At 41.9% G+C, this 14,079-nt stretch overlaps 1 protein-coding gene across 2 annotated transcripts in view; it reads left to right on the forward strand.

Moving 5' to 3' along the window:
- The window catches only part of SLC5A1 (solute carrier family 5 member 1), a 77,201-nt gene that overhangs the window by 44,537 nt on the left and 18,585 nt on the right, over nucleotides 1-14,079 (forward strand). For both annotated transcript variants that reach the window (XM_008061543.1, XM_008061542.1), the window contains exons 6-10: nucleotides 2,276-2,381; nucleotides 3,803-3,883; nucleotides 5,165-5,385; nucleotides 5,623-5,758; nucleotides 6,333-6,440. In XM_008061543.1, the coding sequence (XP_008059734.1) occupies nucleotides 2,276-2,381; nucleotides 3,803-3,883; nucleotides 5,165-5,385; nucleotides 5,623-5,758; nucleotides 6,333-6,440 (652 nt within the window). The remainder of the gene's footprint in view (nucleotides 1-2,275; nucleotides 2,382-3,802; nucleotides 3,884-5,164; nucleotides 5,386-5,622; nucleotides 5,759-6,332; nucleotides 6,441-14,079) is intronic.

Genomic DNA, 14,079 nt, shown 5'->3' on the forward strand with positions numbered 1-14,079 from the left:
GAATTCCTTATCTGTACTGTTAGATGAAAATAGAATGCCATAAAAACAAGTTTTCTATTACTATTGGCCTGACACTTCCCAGAAGTATTGATAGATTCCATTTACAGCTTTATCTTGGGAGTTGTGTGTTACGTATTTGTGACTAATGACAGCAAGACACATATTCATGAGGGTATCACAGTCTACTATGGGATGTTGTCATAAAGCATTAAAAATTAACTACTCTGGAAAATCAATCAACCAAGGGCACTTTTAAGGTAGTAGGAGCCTTGAAATCGTTTCAAGCTTATTTATGCTTATTAGCAAGGCCACCAAGTCAAAAGTGTGTGCATTTAGCAGAATTCCACTGTAATCGGTGAATGAGGCCCCTTTAATTTAGATAACTTTATGGGACTATGTAGAGGCATGGAGGGGAGGGACCAGCATTATTAACATTCATCACAATTTCCAGTGGTGCAGTGTGCAGAGTCAGGAAGGAGTGACCTTTAGCAAGAACTAATGCACAGCAGGGGCTCTTTCCTCCTTGGGCTGCTTCAGAGGACGGGATGAAAGCAGTCTAGTACCTGGGAGAGGAATGCTTTCGTCGCTGCAGACCATTCCCACTTCTAGCCTCTGAGAATCACAAACCCCTGGATCCAGGACTTCCTGCTTGAAGATGAGGACACAGGCAACCCATTTGGGTCTGCTCCTGCTCTGGAAGTTTTTGTGTCCTCTCAATAAATCCTACTTTCTAAAAAAAATAAAAATAAAAATAAAGATGAGGACATTGAGAAGTGAAGATGGGAGATGTTTTGACCAAGGTCACTCAAACCTAGAGTGGCAGTACAGGGGCTAAAACCCAGGTCCAGCGATCACCAGCCCCAGGGGGAGGGGAGATGTTCTTTCCAAGTCACTGTCTCTCTCCTGACCTCCTGACTCTGCGTTTCCTCCTTCACCAGGAAAGATGATGACATTAGGTCTCCTGTGGCAAGACAACTAATCTTCAAGGGAAGTCTGGAAGGATGAAATCAAAGGCACTGGGTTCTCAGAAGGTCCATCTTGGGGGAGGGAGTGGACTCACTCTCCAGGGCTCATGTATTAGCACACAAGCATGGAGTTCATATTAGACAGGCTCTCTGCTAACTAACAGAGGAAAAAAATAGGAGTTTCTTTTGGGAGGGCAGGCAGGTGTGGTGGGTAAACTTTACTTATACAGGGCCCTGAGGAGCTGCAATGGGGTGGGGAGGGGGAGATAAGGTTAGAGAAGAGATGTAAGGTGTAAGGGCAGATGTAAGATGTTGAGTCCAACCCTGTTGGCCCATTCTCCAGGGCTTTGACTGGGTGCCCTTTGCATGCTCTGAAAAATATTAGGTTTTGTGCAGTGAAACAGTTTGCACATTCCATCTATGGAAAGTCTAGTTATTTCCTTACCTGGAGATTTAAAAACAAAAGACTCACCATGATCATCCCTTAATACCACCCTTCCTGATAGGATTTTGATCACAGAAGGATTTATTTTGTGTGACTCTAGCACTCTCTGCTGGTTCATATTAGCAACTGCACCCTCCAGCCTGGTCGAAAGTTCGTTATGAGGCGGCTGAATGAGATAAAAAGGGAAAAGGGTGGTGGTGGAGGAACTCTATCAAGAATATAACTAGTGAAGTCAGGAGTGAAGAGGGAAAAGTTCTCTCAAATGTCACATTTGATAATCTAGTTAAAATCACCTAGTACCAAGCCTGGCTTGTAAGAGGTGCTTGTTGTGTTCTGGTTGTGTTTGAGTTAAGATGGACTCTATCTAAACTGGGGCATTAATTATGATTTTGTGGAAGTGTCTCTCCACTCCTGGTGGAGGTGAGTTTTCCCACTCAGACTTGCGTTTGGGAATAGATCTGATAAACCTGTGGGCACTGAGATCTAAATGATGGACAATATCTTAGAGCAACAGTCTACCGGTAGTTTGGGAAGAACCTCATTGTGTTAATTGTTGTTCTCTGGCAAAAAGAGTTCCATAGTTAAACAAGTTTGTGAAGCCTCATGTGCCATATTTCATATCTGGGGATTCATAGTCTGTGGTGTATATTAAAGACTCAGTGAAGTTGTGTGGCAAGAAATTGCCTTAACTTTGTTTAATCCAGCGTTTCACAGACCCTTTGACCAGAGAATCCCTTTTCTCATGGAATACCTTGCTTTTTCTCATGGAATAAATCTTGCTTGTAAACTCAAGAACAGAGAGAGCATAGGCCCTGTAGCCAGCTGACCTCTCTCACTATTAACTCCGTCTTTCCTCTTCTTCCAGGCAGACATCTTCTCTGGGGCCATATTCATTAATCTGGCTTTGGGCCTGAACCTATACCTGGCCATCTTTCTCTTATTAGCGATCACTGGCCTTTACACAATCACAGGTGAGTCCATTCGAATGAGCCAGCAGCTCAAACCCAGCCTGGGATTGGGCATTTGTGAAAGAAGTAGGAAAGTATTGAAAAGGAAGTAGAAGACATGGTTTCTTCTCTGGAGAAGGAGATATATATACCCAGGAAAGTTTGAGAATGAGTATTTTCTTGCTCCTTACTCAGACCCTACAAGTTATACAAGTGGTCTCAGAAAACTCCAGTGTTGACTGGAATAGTCAGCTCCTTACAGGAGCTTGGGCAGAGCTTGGCCCTGTAGGTTGTGGAGACGACTTAGCTAAGTTGGGAGAATCAGGGGAATGCCAGGCGCAGGAATAACTGAGAACAGGGAATGGAGTCTGGAATGGACATGACATGGAGGAGAGGCAGAGTGAGCAAGTAGATGCGCCTGGCTGGGTTGTGGGGGAATGTGTGGGGCATAAGACTTGATAGTTTAAGTGAGGTCACAATATAGGGGGCCTTGAAAGCCAGGCAGAGGTCTTGGATTTGATGTGTCAGGGACTGGGAGCTGCTGTAGGCGGGAGAGAGGAAGCAACACATTTAAGGAAGTTTTGCAGGCAGACTCAAGAGGTGACCAAAGAAGCTGGTGCATGAATTATAATGGGGTCACCTTTGCAGAGGCATTACTCGGTCTACTTGGGATGGGAAACAGGATAAGCAGTGGAACTTGCTGTTCATCTGGAGCCCCACAGCTTTGGGGGTGAGAAAAGAGAGGACATAGAAGTGGCCCTTTGAAAAGTGCCAATTTGGTAAAGGGTGCAGACATTTCTATAGTCAGCTCCTTGCTCTTCCCTGCCTTTGTGAAAGATGCTTCTTCTTGTCATATAGGAGCCATCTTCTGGCTTTAAAGGGTCTTGTCAGGCCAGGCGTGGTGGCTCACACCTATAATCCCAGCACTTTGGGAAACTGAGGTGAGAAGATTGCCTGAGCCCACGGGTTCAAGGCCAGCCTGGGTAACTTGGTGAGACCGTATCTCTACAATAAAAAGAAAAAAAATTATCTGAGTATGGTGGCATGTGTCTGTACATCCAGCTATTTGGAAGGCTGAGGTGGAAGAATCGCCTGAGCCCAGCAGGTCAAGGCTGTAGTGGCCTTGAGTGTGCCACTGCACTCCAGCCTGGGTGACAGAGTGAGACTCCAACTAAAAAAATAATAATAATAAAGGGTCAAGCTCTCCCTAGGGAGAAACTTTTCCCAATGCTTTTTAAGCATGATGTGAAACATGGAGGTGTAGGAACATGCTGAGTAGCAGAATATTATAACAGGACAAGGGAGGAAAGGAAGGAAAAGACGTGTGGGTGACTGAGAGGGGGGTTCTCAGAAGGTGTGCAAGAAGTAGAGGGTGAGGAAAGGAGTCAGGTAGACAGGTCACCCTCCACCGTGAGGTCAGATGTGTTGTCTTCTTGCCTGCTTAGGAGGCCTGGCAGCTGTCATCTACACGGACACCTTGCAGACGGCGATCATGCTGGTGGGATCTTTTATCCTGACTGGGTTTGGTAAGTGAAGGCAGGGCAGGCTGAGGAGGTGGGAACAGAGGTAGAGGACCTACGTCCTAGGAAGAGAAAAGCAAGTCCAGTCTCTCTACCTGCTGCCAGCTCAGGTAGTAAGCTTGGGTGTGCTCTGTCCTCCCAAGAGGAGTGGTCCAACCCAGATTGGCCATCACTGTGGCTGTGTAGAGGCAGCTTCCTCACCACAGAAAACAGAGGTTGGGGCTGGCCCAGAGAATACCTGGATTCCCTGCCACCCTCTCTTCGAGGTCTGGGCCAGTGGTCCCCAGTATGGGCCTGTGATGGCATGGTGTTCTGTCTGCAGAGAAACTGGACAAGAAAGGATAGGGCTAAATATCCATCAAGCTAAATCTATTCAAATGTTGCATCTTTAATCTTAGAATATATCTTCTCTACATTTTGCTGTTCAATGTTCTTTCTTCTATGAATTGTTGATAGTATTTACGATAATTTCTTTTTAATGCCCTTATTTGACAAAATTAAAATGTTGGCCCTCCTAATCTTTTGAAAACTTGCTTGTCTATGAAATCCTAAAGACAAGATTGGCAACCTTAGATCTAAGGATACTTGTTATGGGAGGATATAAAGTGCATTTTATTTTTAGGTGCACAAGGCCCTCTACGTATCCTGCGAAGACTTTTATTTGTTCTTTTGTCTTCTATTTTCTAAGAGCTTTCATTTGGTTTTCCCCAGTAGGCCCTGGGGGTCAGCAAGGCAGGCACTGGCATTACTTATTCAAGGACATGCACTTGAGAGATAGTAGGGTTTCAGATTTCTCACCCATTTTCTATTCATCCCACCACACAGCTGGGACCAGAGGTGGCAGGTCTATGTCTAGAGTCACAAAGGCCATGTGCATGTCTAGATCGGAATCTGGGGTCCCAAAGTCACTGTGTGTGTCTCCAGATCTGGGTCTAGGGTTTCAAATGCCATGACTGATAATAGGGTTGGAGAGAAAAAAGTCTTTGCATGTGGGCCAAAACTAGGGTTTTTCTTTTAATAATTCAGATTTAATTAAAATAACATCCTTGTTATGAGGATGTTTTGGGTCCTCATAGCAGCCCCCAAGGAGGTTGGTCAGGTTTAATAATTCCACTCTATGGATGAGAAAGCTGAGGCCCAGAATGGGAAGGTGACTTGCCCAAGACCACTTAAGTGAGGGCTGGTCTGTTGGTTGGGTTCTCTCAGTTTCTCAGGCATCCACAGAAGGAAACTACTATAAAAAGTTGCATAATTCAGAATGTTCATTTTTATACCAATATTTTCCAGCTTTTCATGAAGTGGGAGGGTATGACGCCTTTGTGGAAAAGTACATGAAAGCCATCCCAACCATGGTTGCTGATGAAAACACAACCGTCAAGGAAGAATGCTACACTCCAAGGCCCGACTCCTTCCACATCTTCCGAGATCCCCTCAAGGGAGACCTCCCATGGCCTGGGCTCATCTTTGGGCTTTCTATCCTTGCCCTGTGGTACTGGTGCACAGACCAGGTACCCAAGCTGCCAAGTAGGGGTGGTTGGGATCTTTTCCAGGGCACTACAGAAGCTCCTGCCTGTTTGTGGCTTGTGGGTTAAGAAAGAGAGGGGAGGGCTCATGCAGTCTGTGGGTTGCTGAGCCCTGGTGACAGGGGAGTGCCTGGTCAAGGCTTCAGAATGGGGATGCTGGGATGCCATGAGGGTGTTCCGGGGTCTCTGACTGCACCCCCCTTACTGGGCTTTCCCTGGCAGGTCATTGTGCAGCGCTGCCTCTCAGCCAAGAACATGTCCCATGTGAAAGCTGGCTGCACCATGTGTGGCTACCTAAAGCTACTGCCCATGTTCCTCATGGTGATGCCAGGAATGATCAGCCGCATTCTGTATACAGGTAATTCCTTCTTCTGCACTTGCAGGCCACCCTGACCCTTTTTCTGTCTTCAAGTCACTTCTAAAATCCTGTAGCTCCCTGCTCCCTCTTTTCTGTGCTCTTCTTCTTTCTTGCCATGATGACCAAGACTTATTGGTTCCCTGCTAGACAGTGAGCAACTTGAGGACACTTTTAGAAATGTCCTCCCTGATTCCTTACATTGACAATTTTTTCCCCTTTCCCCCACAAATCTTCTGAAGTCATGACATGCCTCCAGGTCATTTCTCTCTAATAATAGTTGCTCAGTTGTTGCTCAGTCTCATGTCCCTTCCCTTCCCACCCTGAGCATTTCTTGGTTTCCTTTCCTCCTCTGCCTAGGAACTGTCTTTCCTCCCTAGTTGGAGCTTAGGCATGTATTAGGGACCTCCAGGCAGGGCCAGGCATGAAGGGGCTCTGATGAGAGCTGTACTCTTTGAGGAACCATTTCAGGACCTTGGGTAGGAATGTCTTGCTTGAAGATTTGTTTTAAGAAGGTGAATTTTGTAAATATTTTCCTAACACCTGCTTGCTAATATGACTTTTTATCTCTCCCCAGAAAAAATTGCCTGTGTCCTTCCTAAGGAATGTGAGAAGTATTGTGGCACCAAGGTTGGTTGTACCAACATTGCCTACCCAACCTTGGTGGTGGAACTCATGCCCAATGGTGAGAGCCTTGATAGGCTGGTGGTGTCTTTCTTGAAAACTAGTTGGGTTTGGGTACCACTTTCATTTCTGTGGGCCTTCTGAGGCAAGCCTTTTCTGAGTCTTGGGGGAGGGGGGTCAGTAGGGAAAGCCTCGTGGTGGGTGTCCTCAGTTTCTGAGCATGTCTTTTCTCATTGGAATGAAGTATGTGGCTTGGTTGGCCTCTATGTGTTCTAGACTTGCTCATCAGTCGGGCATGGGAAGGAGATGATTTGAAAACTTGTTAGGGAAAAGACATGACTTTTCCATGCTCAGCTAGAAGGTTTTCCAAAACTCTTCAATAGAGGGAATGTAAATTAGTAACAGCCATTATGGAAAACATAATGAACATTTTGAAGTTCCTCAAAAAATTGAAAATAAAACAACCTGCTGGGTATGGTGTCTCATGCCTGTAATCCTAGCACTTTGGGAGACTGAGGTAAGGGGATTGCTTGAGCCCAGGAGTTTGACAAAGGCCTGGGCAATATAGTGAGACTTTGTCTCTATGAAATTAAAAAAAATTCACTGGGCGTGGTGGCATGTGCCTTTTGCTCCAGCTACTTGGGAGACTGAGATGGAAGGATCTCCTGAGCCCAGGAGGAGGTCGAGTCTCCAGTGAGCTATGATCGTGCCACTGCACTGCAGTCTGGGTAACAGATTGCGATCCCAACTCAAAAAAGAACTACCATATGATCCAACAATCCCACCCTTGCATATATATACAAAGACAATGAAATCAGTATGTCAAAGACACATTTGCACTTCCATGTTCATTGAAGCCTTATTCGTAATAGCTAAAATATGGAATCAATCCATCAGTGTCCATCGGTGGGTGAATGAATGAAGAAAATGCAATATATAGTATATACACAATAGAATACTATTCAGTCTTAAAAAAGAAGTAAATCCTGTTATTTGCAATAATATGAATGAACCTGGAGAACACTATGTTAGGTTAATAATCCAGATTCAGATAAATATCACATGTTCTCACTTTTATGTAGAAAAGCCAAACTTAGAGAAGCAAAGAGTAGAATGGTGGTTATCAAGGACCAGAGTTGGGATGAATTGGGGAGATATTGGTCAAAGGATACAAAATTTCAATTAGATAGGAGAAATAAATCCAAGAGATCTATTGTACTACATAGATCTAGGAGGCTGAGTTATCTTAGGAGATTGAGTACTTAACTCTGAATCCAGAATAGTTAGAGTTTTGGGGTTGACCTGTGGGTTTGTAGTTTATGTTTCACATTGAAGAAAAATCTTCTAATTCTGGCTCAAGTGATATAAATATGGGTAGGTTAGGGGATCTCAGGAGACCAACAATTCAGTTACTAACCAGGAAAATTTGAATACAGAATTTAGAATAAAATTTACAAAATGTTATTACTGAGAAGAAACTTAGATACCATTTAATGAAACTCCTTCATTTTACAGTTGGAGAAACTGAGGCCTACAGAGTGGAAGTGGTTTTTCCGAGGCTGCACAGCAACTCAGAGTCTAGCATCTGACTTGCTTAACTCTGCCCAAGGCTGGAATTGAGAAATTTGGGAGAGTCTTTTTTTTTTTAAGTCACAGACTTCATGCATGACCTTGTGCAAACCATTTGCATTCAAATTACATAAAAATGAGAGTAATCGTTAACTTCTCTACTGAGCCAGGCTGCTTATTAATTAAGGCTGCAATTAGCAAGAGTCACAAAGGCTTTTTTAGAGTTCTGGTGTGGATTGCACTAGCTTCTCTGGGGGGTGTTTATGTTATTTTTAGATTGTTATTTCTTTAGATTCCTTGTGAGGATGGTAGCTCTGAAATTACATTAGAGTAGACTTTGTACAACAGGAAGATGTGTGGCATGCAGAACAACAAAATGCTGTGCTGACATGTGCCATTGACACTTCCTCCCATTTGGCTGCAATCTGGCTTTGGTAAATACTGAATTCCTTGATGACCTCCCTGTGCTCCATCAGATAGATATTTTTCATTTCTCACCTTAATTGACCTCACAGTAGCCATTCAGCATTATCGATCATGCATTCTTTTTGAGTTATTCTCTTCTCTTGAATTTCATAATATTATATTCTCCTGCTTGTCTTTTTTCCTCCATCCTTTTCGGCTGCTCCTTTTTATTCCACTTGCAGATTCAGCCTCCTCCACTTGGCCAGTAAGTGTTCCCCCCACCAGTCCACATCAAATTGTGTTCATTTTATTTCCTCAGTATTTCTCATATTTATCTACCTTTCTCAATTTTTACTTTTGTTACTTTGTCTGATAGACCATTATTTTTTGTCTGAACCAGTATACAATTTTTTTCAACAAATATTTCTTGAGTGAATAAATGAATAGCGGTTTGATAAGAGCATGAAACAGAGGGAGAATTTTATTCAGCTTACCAATTTCAGGACAGAGTAACTCTGAAATAGGGTCTGGAAGCCATACCTACTAGTTCCTTGAAATGAACGTCTGTTTTATCAACTGAAAAATACGAGAGTTGGACCAGTTGATCATTATAATTTCTTCTATAACTCCAATAGACTATAATTTATGTTACACAAACTCAGGAGGAATCATTTAAAACCCCCCCAACAAATGACAAAATAAGTAAAAAAGGCAGTCTTTATAATTCATCTTGTAAGGGGCTGTATGTAGCCAAGACCACAAAATTATTTACAGATACAAAACCTAGAGGAATGATCAAATCATGTTCCAAAAAGATCTCAAGAGATATAAATGTTGACTCAAATCTAACAAGCTGAAGTTTATTGAAGATATAAATCAAGTTCTATATATTTGGGTCCACCAAATGCAATTATATAGGAATATTGGAGGAAACAGAGGATGTTTAGCTTAGAGAAGAAAGACTTCATGGGGACATGTGTTATCTTTGAATATATGAAAGGTGGTAAAGTTGATGAAGGGTAAGACATGTTCTGTTGGGTAGCATAAAGACTATATCTGAAGCTAGAGAAAGGCAGATCTCAATCTCGTGAGAACTGTCCGAGAGGGAGCAGGCTTCTTACAGGGTAATGGGTTTCCTGTTGCTTGAGGGTTTGGGCAGAGGAAGTGTCGTGGAATGGATTCATGTATCAGATGGATGGTATGTCTTGGTGATCCTAAAGTTACTTTTACTTTTTAGACTGCAAATCTGTACTCTTGATCTTGGGTCCTCAGCATAGCTGGTCTTACAGCCTTAGCAGGTGCAACCTTGTGCCCTCTTGGTATGAAAAGAATAATAGAGACTATTGCCAAGCATGCCTGCCATAATTGGGAAAACCTCAAAAATAGCCATCCTTTACTCTGATTTGGGCGAGTATAGTATTATTCCCATTTAACACACCAAGAAATGAGGCATAGAGGTTGGCATGACTTGCTTAGGACCAAAGGTGGAAATAGAGCCTTGTCTTTTTTAAAAAAATAACTTTATTGAATTTGGGCACAATGGTTTATGCCTGTAACCAGCACTACTTTGGGAGGATCACTTGAGTCCAGGAGTTTGGGACTAGCCTAGACAGCATAGCAAGACCTTGCTGCTACAAGGGGAAAAAAAGAAAAGAAAAGAAAAGAAAAGGAAAAGAAAAAGAAAAGAGGAAAAGGAAAAAAATTAGCCAGGCATTGTGGTATGTGCCTATAGTTCCAGCTATTCAGGAGACTGATGTGAAAAGATTGCCTAAGCTCGGGGGGTCGAGGCTGTGATGAACCATAATTATGTCACTGCAATTCAGTCAGGGTGACAGAGTTAGACCCTGACTCAATAACAAAAAAAACTTTATTGAGCTATAATCACATACCATAAAATTCAACCATTTAAGGTATACAGTTCAATGGTTTTAGTGTATTCACACAGTTGTGCAGTCACCACCACAATCAATTTTAGAAAATTTTCATCACATATTGGGCACAGTGGTTTGAGGTTGTAGTCCCAGCTACTCAGGGGGCTCAGATAGGAGGATTGCTTGAGGCTGGGAGTTCGAGTCCAGACTGGCAACATAATGAGACTCCCATCATGAATATCAAAAACAAAAATAAAGTTAAAAGAGAAAAAGTTTTGTCATCTCATAAAGAAAGTCCATGCTTGTTAAATAAATTAACAATAATCCTCTTGGCCAGGCTCAGTGGCTCAGCCTGTAATCCCAGCACTTTGGTAGGCCAAGGCGAGTGGATTACCTGAGCCCACGGGTTTGAGACCAGCCTGGGCAACTTAGCGAAACCCCGTCTCTACAATAAATAAAAAATTAACCGGGCGTGGTAACATGCACCTGTAGTTCCAGTTACTTAAGGCTGAGAAGGATGGATCACCTGAGCCCAGCAGGTTGAGGCTGCGGTGGCTGTGAGAGTGCCACTGCACTCCAGCCTGGACAACAGAGTGAGACTCCAACTCAACAAACAAACAGACAAACAAACAAACAATAACTTCCTGCTTCACTCTAACACTCCCAGTCCTAGGTAACTGAAAATATACTTTCTAATTCTATAGATTTGCCTATTCTGGATATTTCATATAAAAAAATCATGTAATATGTGCTTCTTTGTGATTGGCTTATTTCACTTAGCATTATGTTTTCAAGGTTCATTCATGTTGTAGCATGTATTTGTATATAATTCATTTTTATTGATGAATATTGCTTCATTACATGTTTACCCATTTATCAGTTGGTGGGCATTAGTGTTGATTCTAGTTCTGGCTATTATAAATAATGCTGCTATGAATATTCATGTATGAGTCTTTGAGTGGACATGTTTTCATTTCTTTTGGGTAGGTAGCTAAGAATGGAATTTATGGATCATATAGTAGTTCTATGTTTAACTATTTGAAGAACTGCCAGACTATTTTCCACAGTGGCTATTTTACCTTCCTGTCAGCAGTGTATGAGGATTCCTATTTCTCCACATCTTCACTTATATTTGTAATTATTTGCCTTTTTTTGAGACAAGGTCTCGCTCTGTTGACCAGGCTGGAGCGCAGTGGCATGATCATGGCTCATTGCAGCCTCAAACTCCTGTGCTCAGATTATTCTCTCCCTCATCTTCCCAAGTTGCTAGGGTTCCCGGTGCATACCACTGTGACTGGCTAATTTTTAAAAAAAATTTTTGTAGAGATGGGGTCTTGCTATGTTGCCCAGGCTGGTCTTTAACTTCTGGTCTCAAGCAATTCTTTTCCTTGGCCTCCCAACACAGTAAGAATTATTATCTGTTTTAAAAAATTATTATTATAGCCATCCTAGTAGGTGTGAAGTAGTATGTCATTGTGACTTTGATTTGAATTTTCCTGATGTCAAGCATCTTTTCATGTCACCTCTGGCCATTTGTTTATCTTTGAAGAAGTGTCTCTTTGGGTCCTTTGCAATTTTAAATTGGATTTTTAAATTTTTAATTAAAAAATTTTTTTTAAATCAATATTTTTTATTATGATATTGTGGGGTACAGTTAAGGGTTAAGTATAAAAATATGCTTCATTCAGGCCCCCTTGTTGATAACAGTGGTTCCCCATCCCCAGACAGATGTTTACTACCATTAGTCCATCCCCCTTCCCCCTCCCATAGTTTCCCACCAGTGTCAGTCATTTTCTTATGGTAGTGCGTTGGATGATCAAGGTCCACTATATGAGTGAGAACATGTGCTACTCAGATCTTTGTTTCTGTGAGAGGTCACTCAGTATTATAGACTCTAGTTCCATCCAGGTTGCTGCAAAATTCATGATTTTGTTCTTTTTTATTGCTGTGTAGTATTCAATTGTGTATATGTACCACAATTTTTAAATCCAGTCCTCTTTTGATGGACAGCATGGTTACTTCCAGGTTCTTGCTACTGTGAACAATGCTGTGATAAACATTCATGTGCAGGTATCTTTTATATAGAGTGATTTGAGTTCTTCAGGGTATATTCACAGTAGGGGGATTGCAGGGTCATATGGGAACTTGATGTTTAGAGCTTTTAGGAATCGCCACACTGCTTTCCACAGAGTTTGCACTAGTTTACACTCCCACCAACAGTGTAGAAGTGTTCCCTTTTCACCACACCCTCTCCAACAACTGTTATTTTTTGAGTTATTGATAATTGCCATTCTGACTGGAGTTAGGTGGTATCTCAGTGTGGTTTTGATTTGCATCTCTCTGATGATTAGTGAGGTTGAGTATTTCTTCATGTGTCTGTTGGCTGCTTGGATGTCTTCCTTTGTGAAGTGTCTGTTCATATCTTTTGCCCATTTTATAATGGGGTTGTTTGTTTTTTTCTTTTCAGTACATTTGAGTTCCTTGCAGTTCTAAGATGTTAAGCCTTTGTCAGACTTGGAGTTGGCAAATACTTCTTCCCAGTCTGTAGGCTGTCTCCCTGCTCTCTTGATGGTTTCTTTGGCTTGGCAGAAGCTTGTCAGTTTAATGAGATCCCACTTGTCTATCTTATTCCTTATGGCCTGTGGGTTTCGGGTTTTGTTCAGGAATTGGATGCCAGTTCCAATTTCCATGAGGGTATGTCTTTCATTTTCTAGGATTCTTATGGTTTGAGGTTTTACATTTAGGTCTCTGACTCATTTGGAGTTAATTTTTGTGTATGGGGATAGATAGGGGTCCTCTTTCAATCTTCTGCATGTGGTCAGCCAGTTTTCCCAGCACGATTTACTGAATAGGTTCTCCTCTCCCCAGTGGTAGGTGGTGGAGGCTTTGTCGAAGATGAGTTGATTGAGATATTGATGTTTTGCTTCTGGAATCTCAATTCTATTCCATTGAGCAATATGTCTATTCCTGTACCAATACCAAGCTGTTTTGATGATTGTAGCTTTATAGTAAAGTTTGAAGTCTGGTAATGTGATACCTCCTGATTTGGTTTTTTTGCTGAGGATTTTTCTGGCTATTCTTGGTCGTTTGTGGTTCCATATGAATTCTTGTGTTGTTTTTTCTAATCAGCTCCTCCTTAAATGTCTTGTAGAATTCTGTTGGAAAGCCATCTGGTCCAGGGCTTTTTTTTGTAGGTAGTTTTCTTATTACATAGTCAATTTCCTTGATTGTTATTGGTCTATTTAGGATCTCAATTTCTTCTTGTTTCAACCTAGGCAGGTTGTGTGACGACAGAAAGTCCTCCATTTCCTTGAGGTTTTCAAGTTTGTTTCCATAGAAGTGTACATAGTAGTCTCTAATGATCTTTTGTATTTCTTCAGGGTCAGATGTGACTTCATCTTTTGTGTTTCTGATTGTGCTTATTTGGGTTTTTTCTTTCTTTTTCTTGGTCAGTCTAGCTAGGGGACCATCGATCTTGTTTATTTTTTCAAAGAACCAGCTTTTTGTTTCATTGATTTTTTTGTATTGTCTTTTTGTCTTCTTTGTCCTGGATTTGGGCTTTTATTTTGATGATCTGGATTCTTCTGCTGAAATTAGGGTTTTTGTGGTCTTGCTTTTCCAGCTTCCTCACGTGGCTTGTTAGGCTGTTAATTTGTGCTCCTTCCATTTTCTTCATGTGCATTTGTAGGGATATAATTTCCCCTCTTACTACAGCTTTCATGGCATCCCAGAGATTCTGGTAAGATGTTTCTTCATTTTCATTTGTTTCCAGGTATCTTTTGATCTCTGTTTTGATTTTATCATTGATCCAGGAGTTGTTTAGCATCATACTGTTTAGTGTCCATGTCTTTGTGG

The sequence above is a fragment of the Carlito syrichta genome, unplaced genomic scaffold, assembly GCF_000164805.1.
Source record: "Carlito syrichta isolate Samal-C Ts95f unplaced genomic scaffold, Tarsius_syrichta-2.0.1 Scaffold305313, whole genome shotgun sequence".
NCBI lineage: Eukaryota > Metazoa > Chordata > Mammalia > Primates > Tarsiidae > Carlito > Carlito syrichta.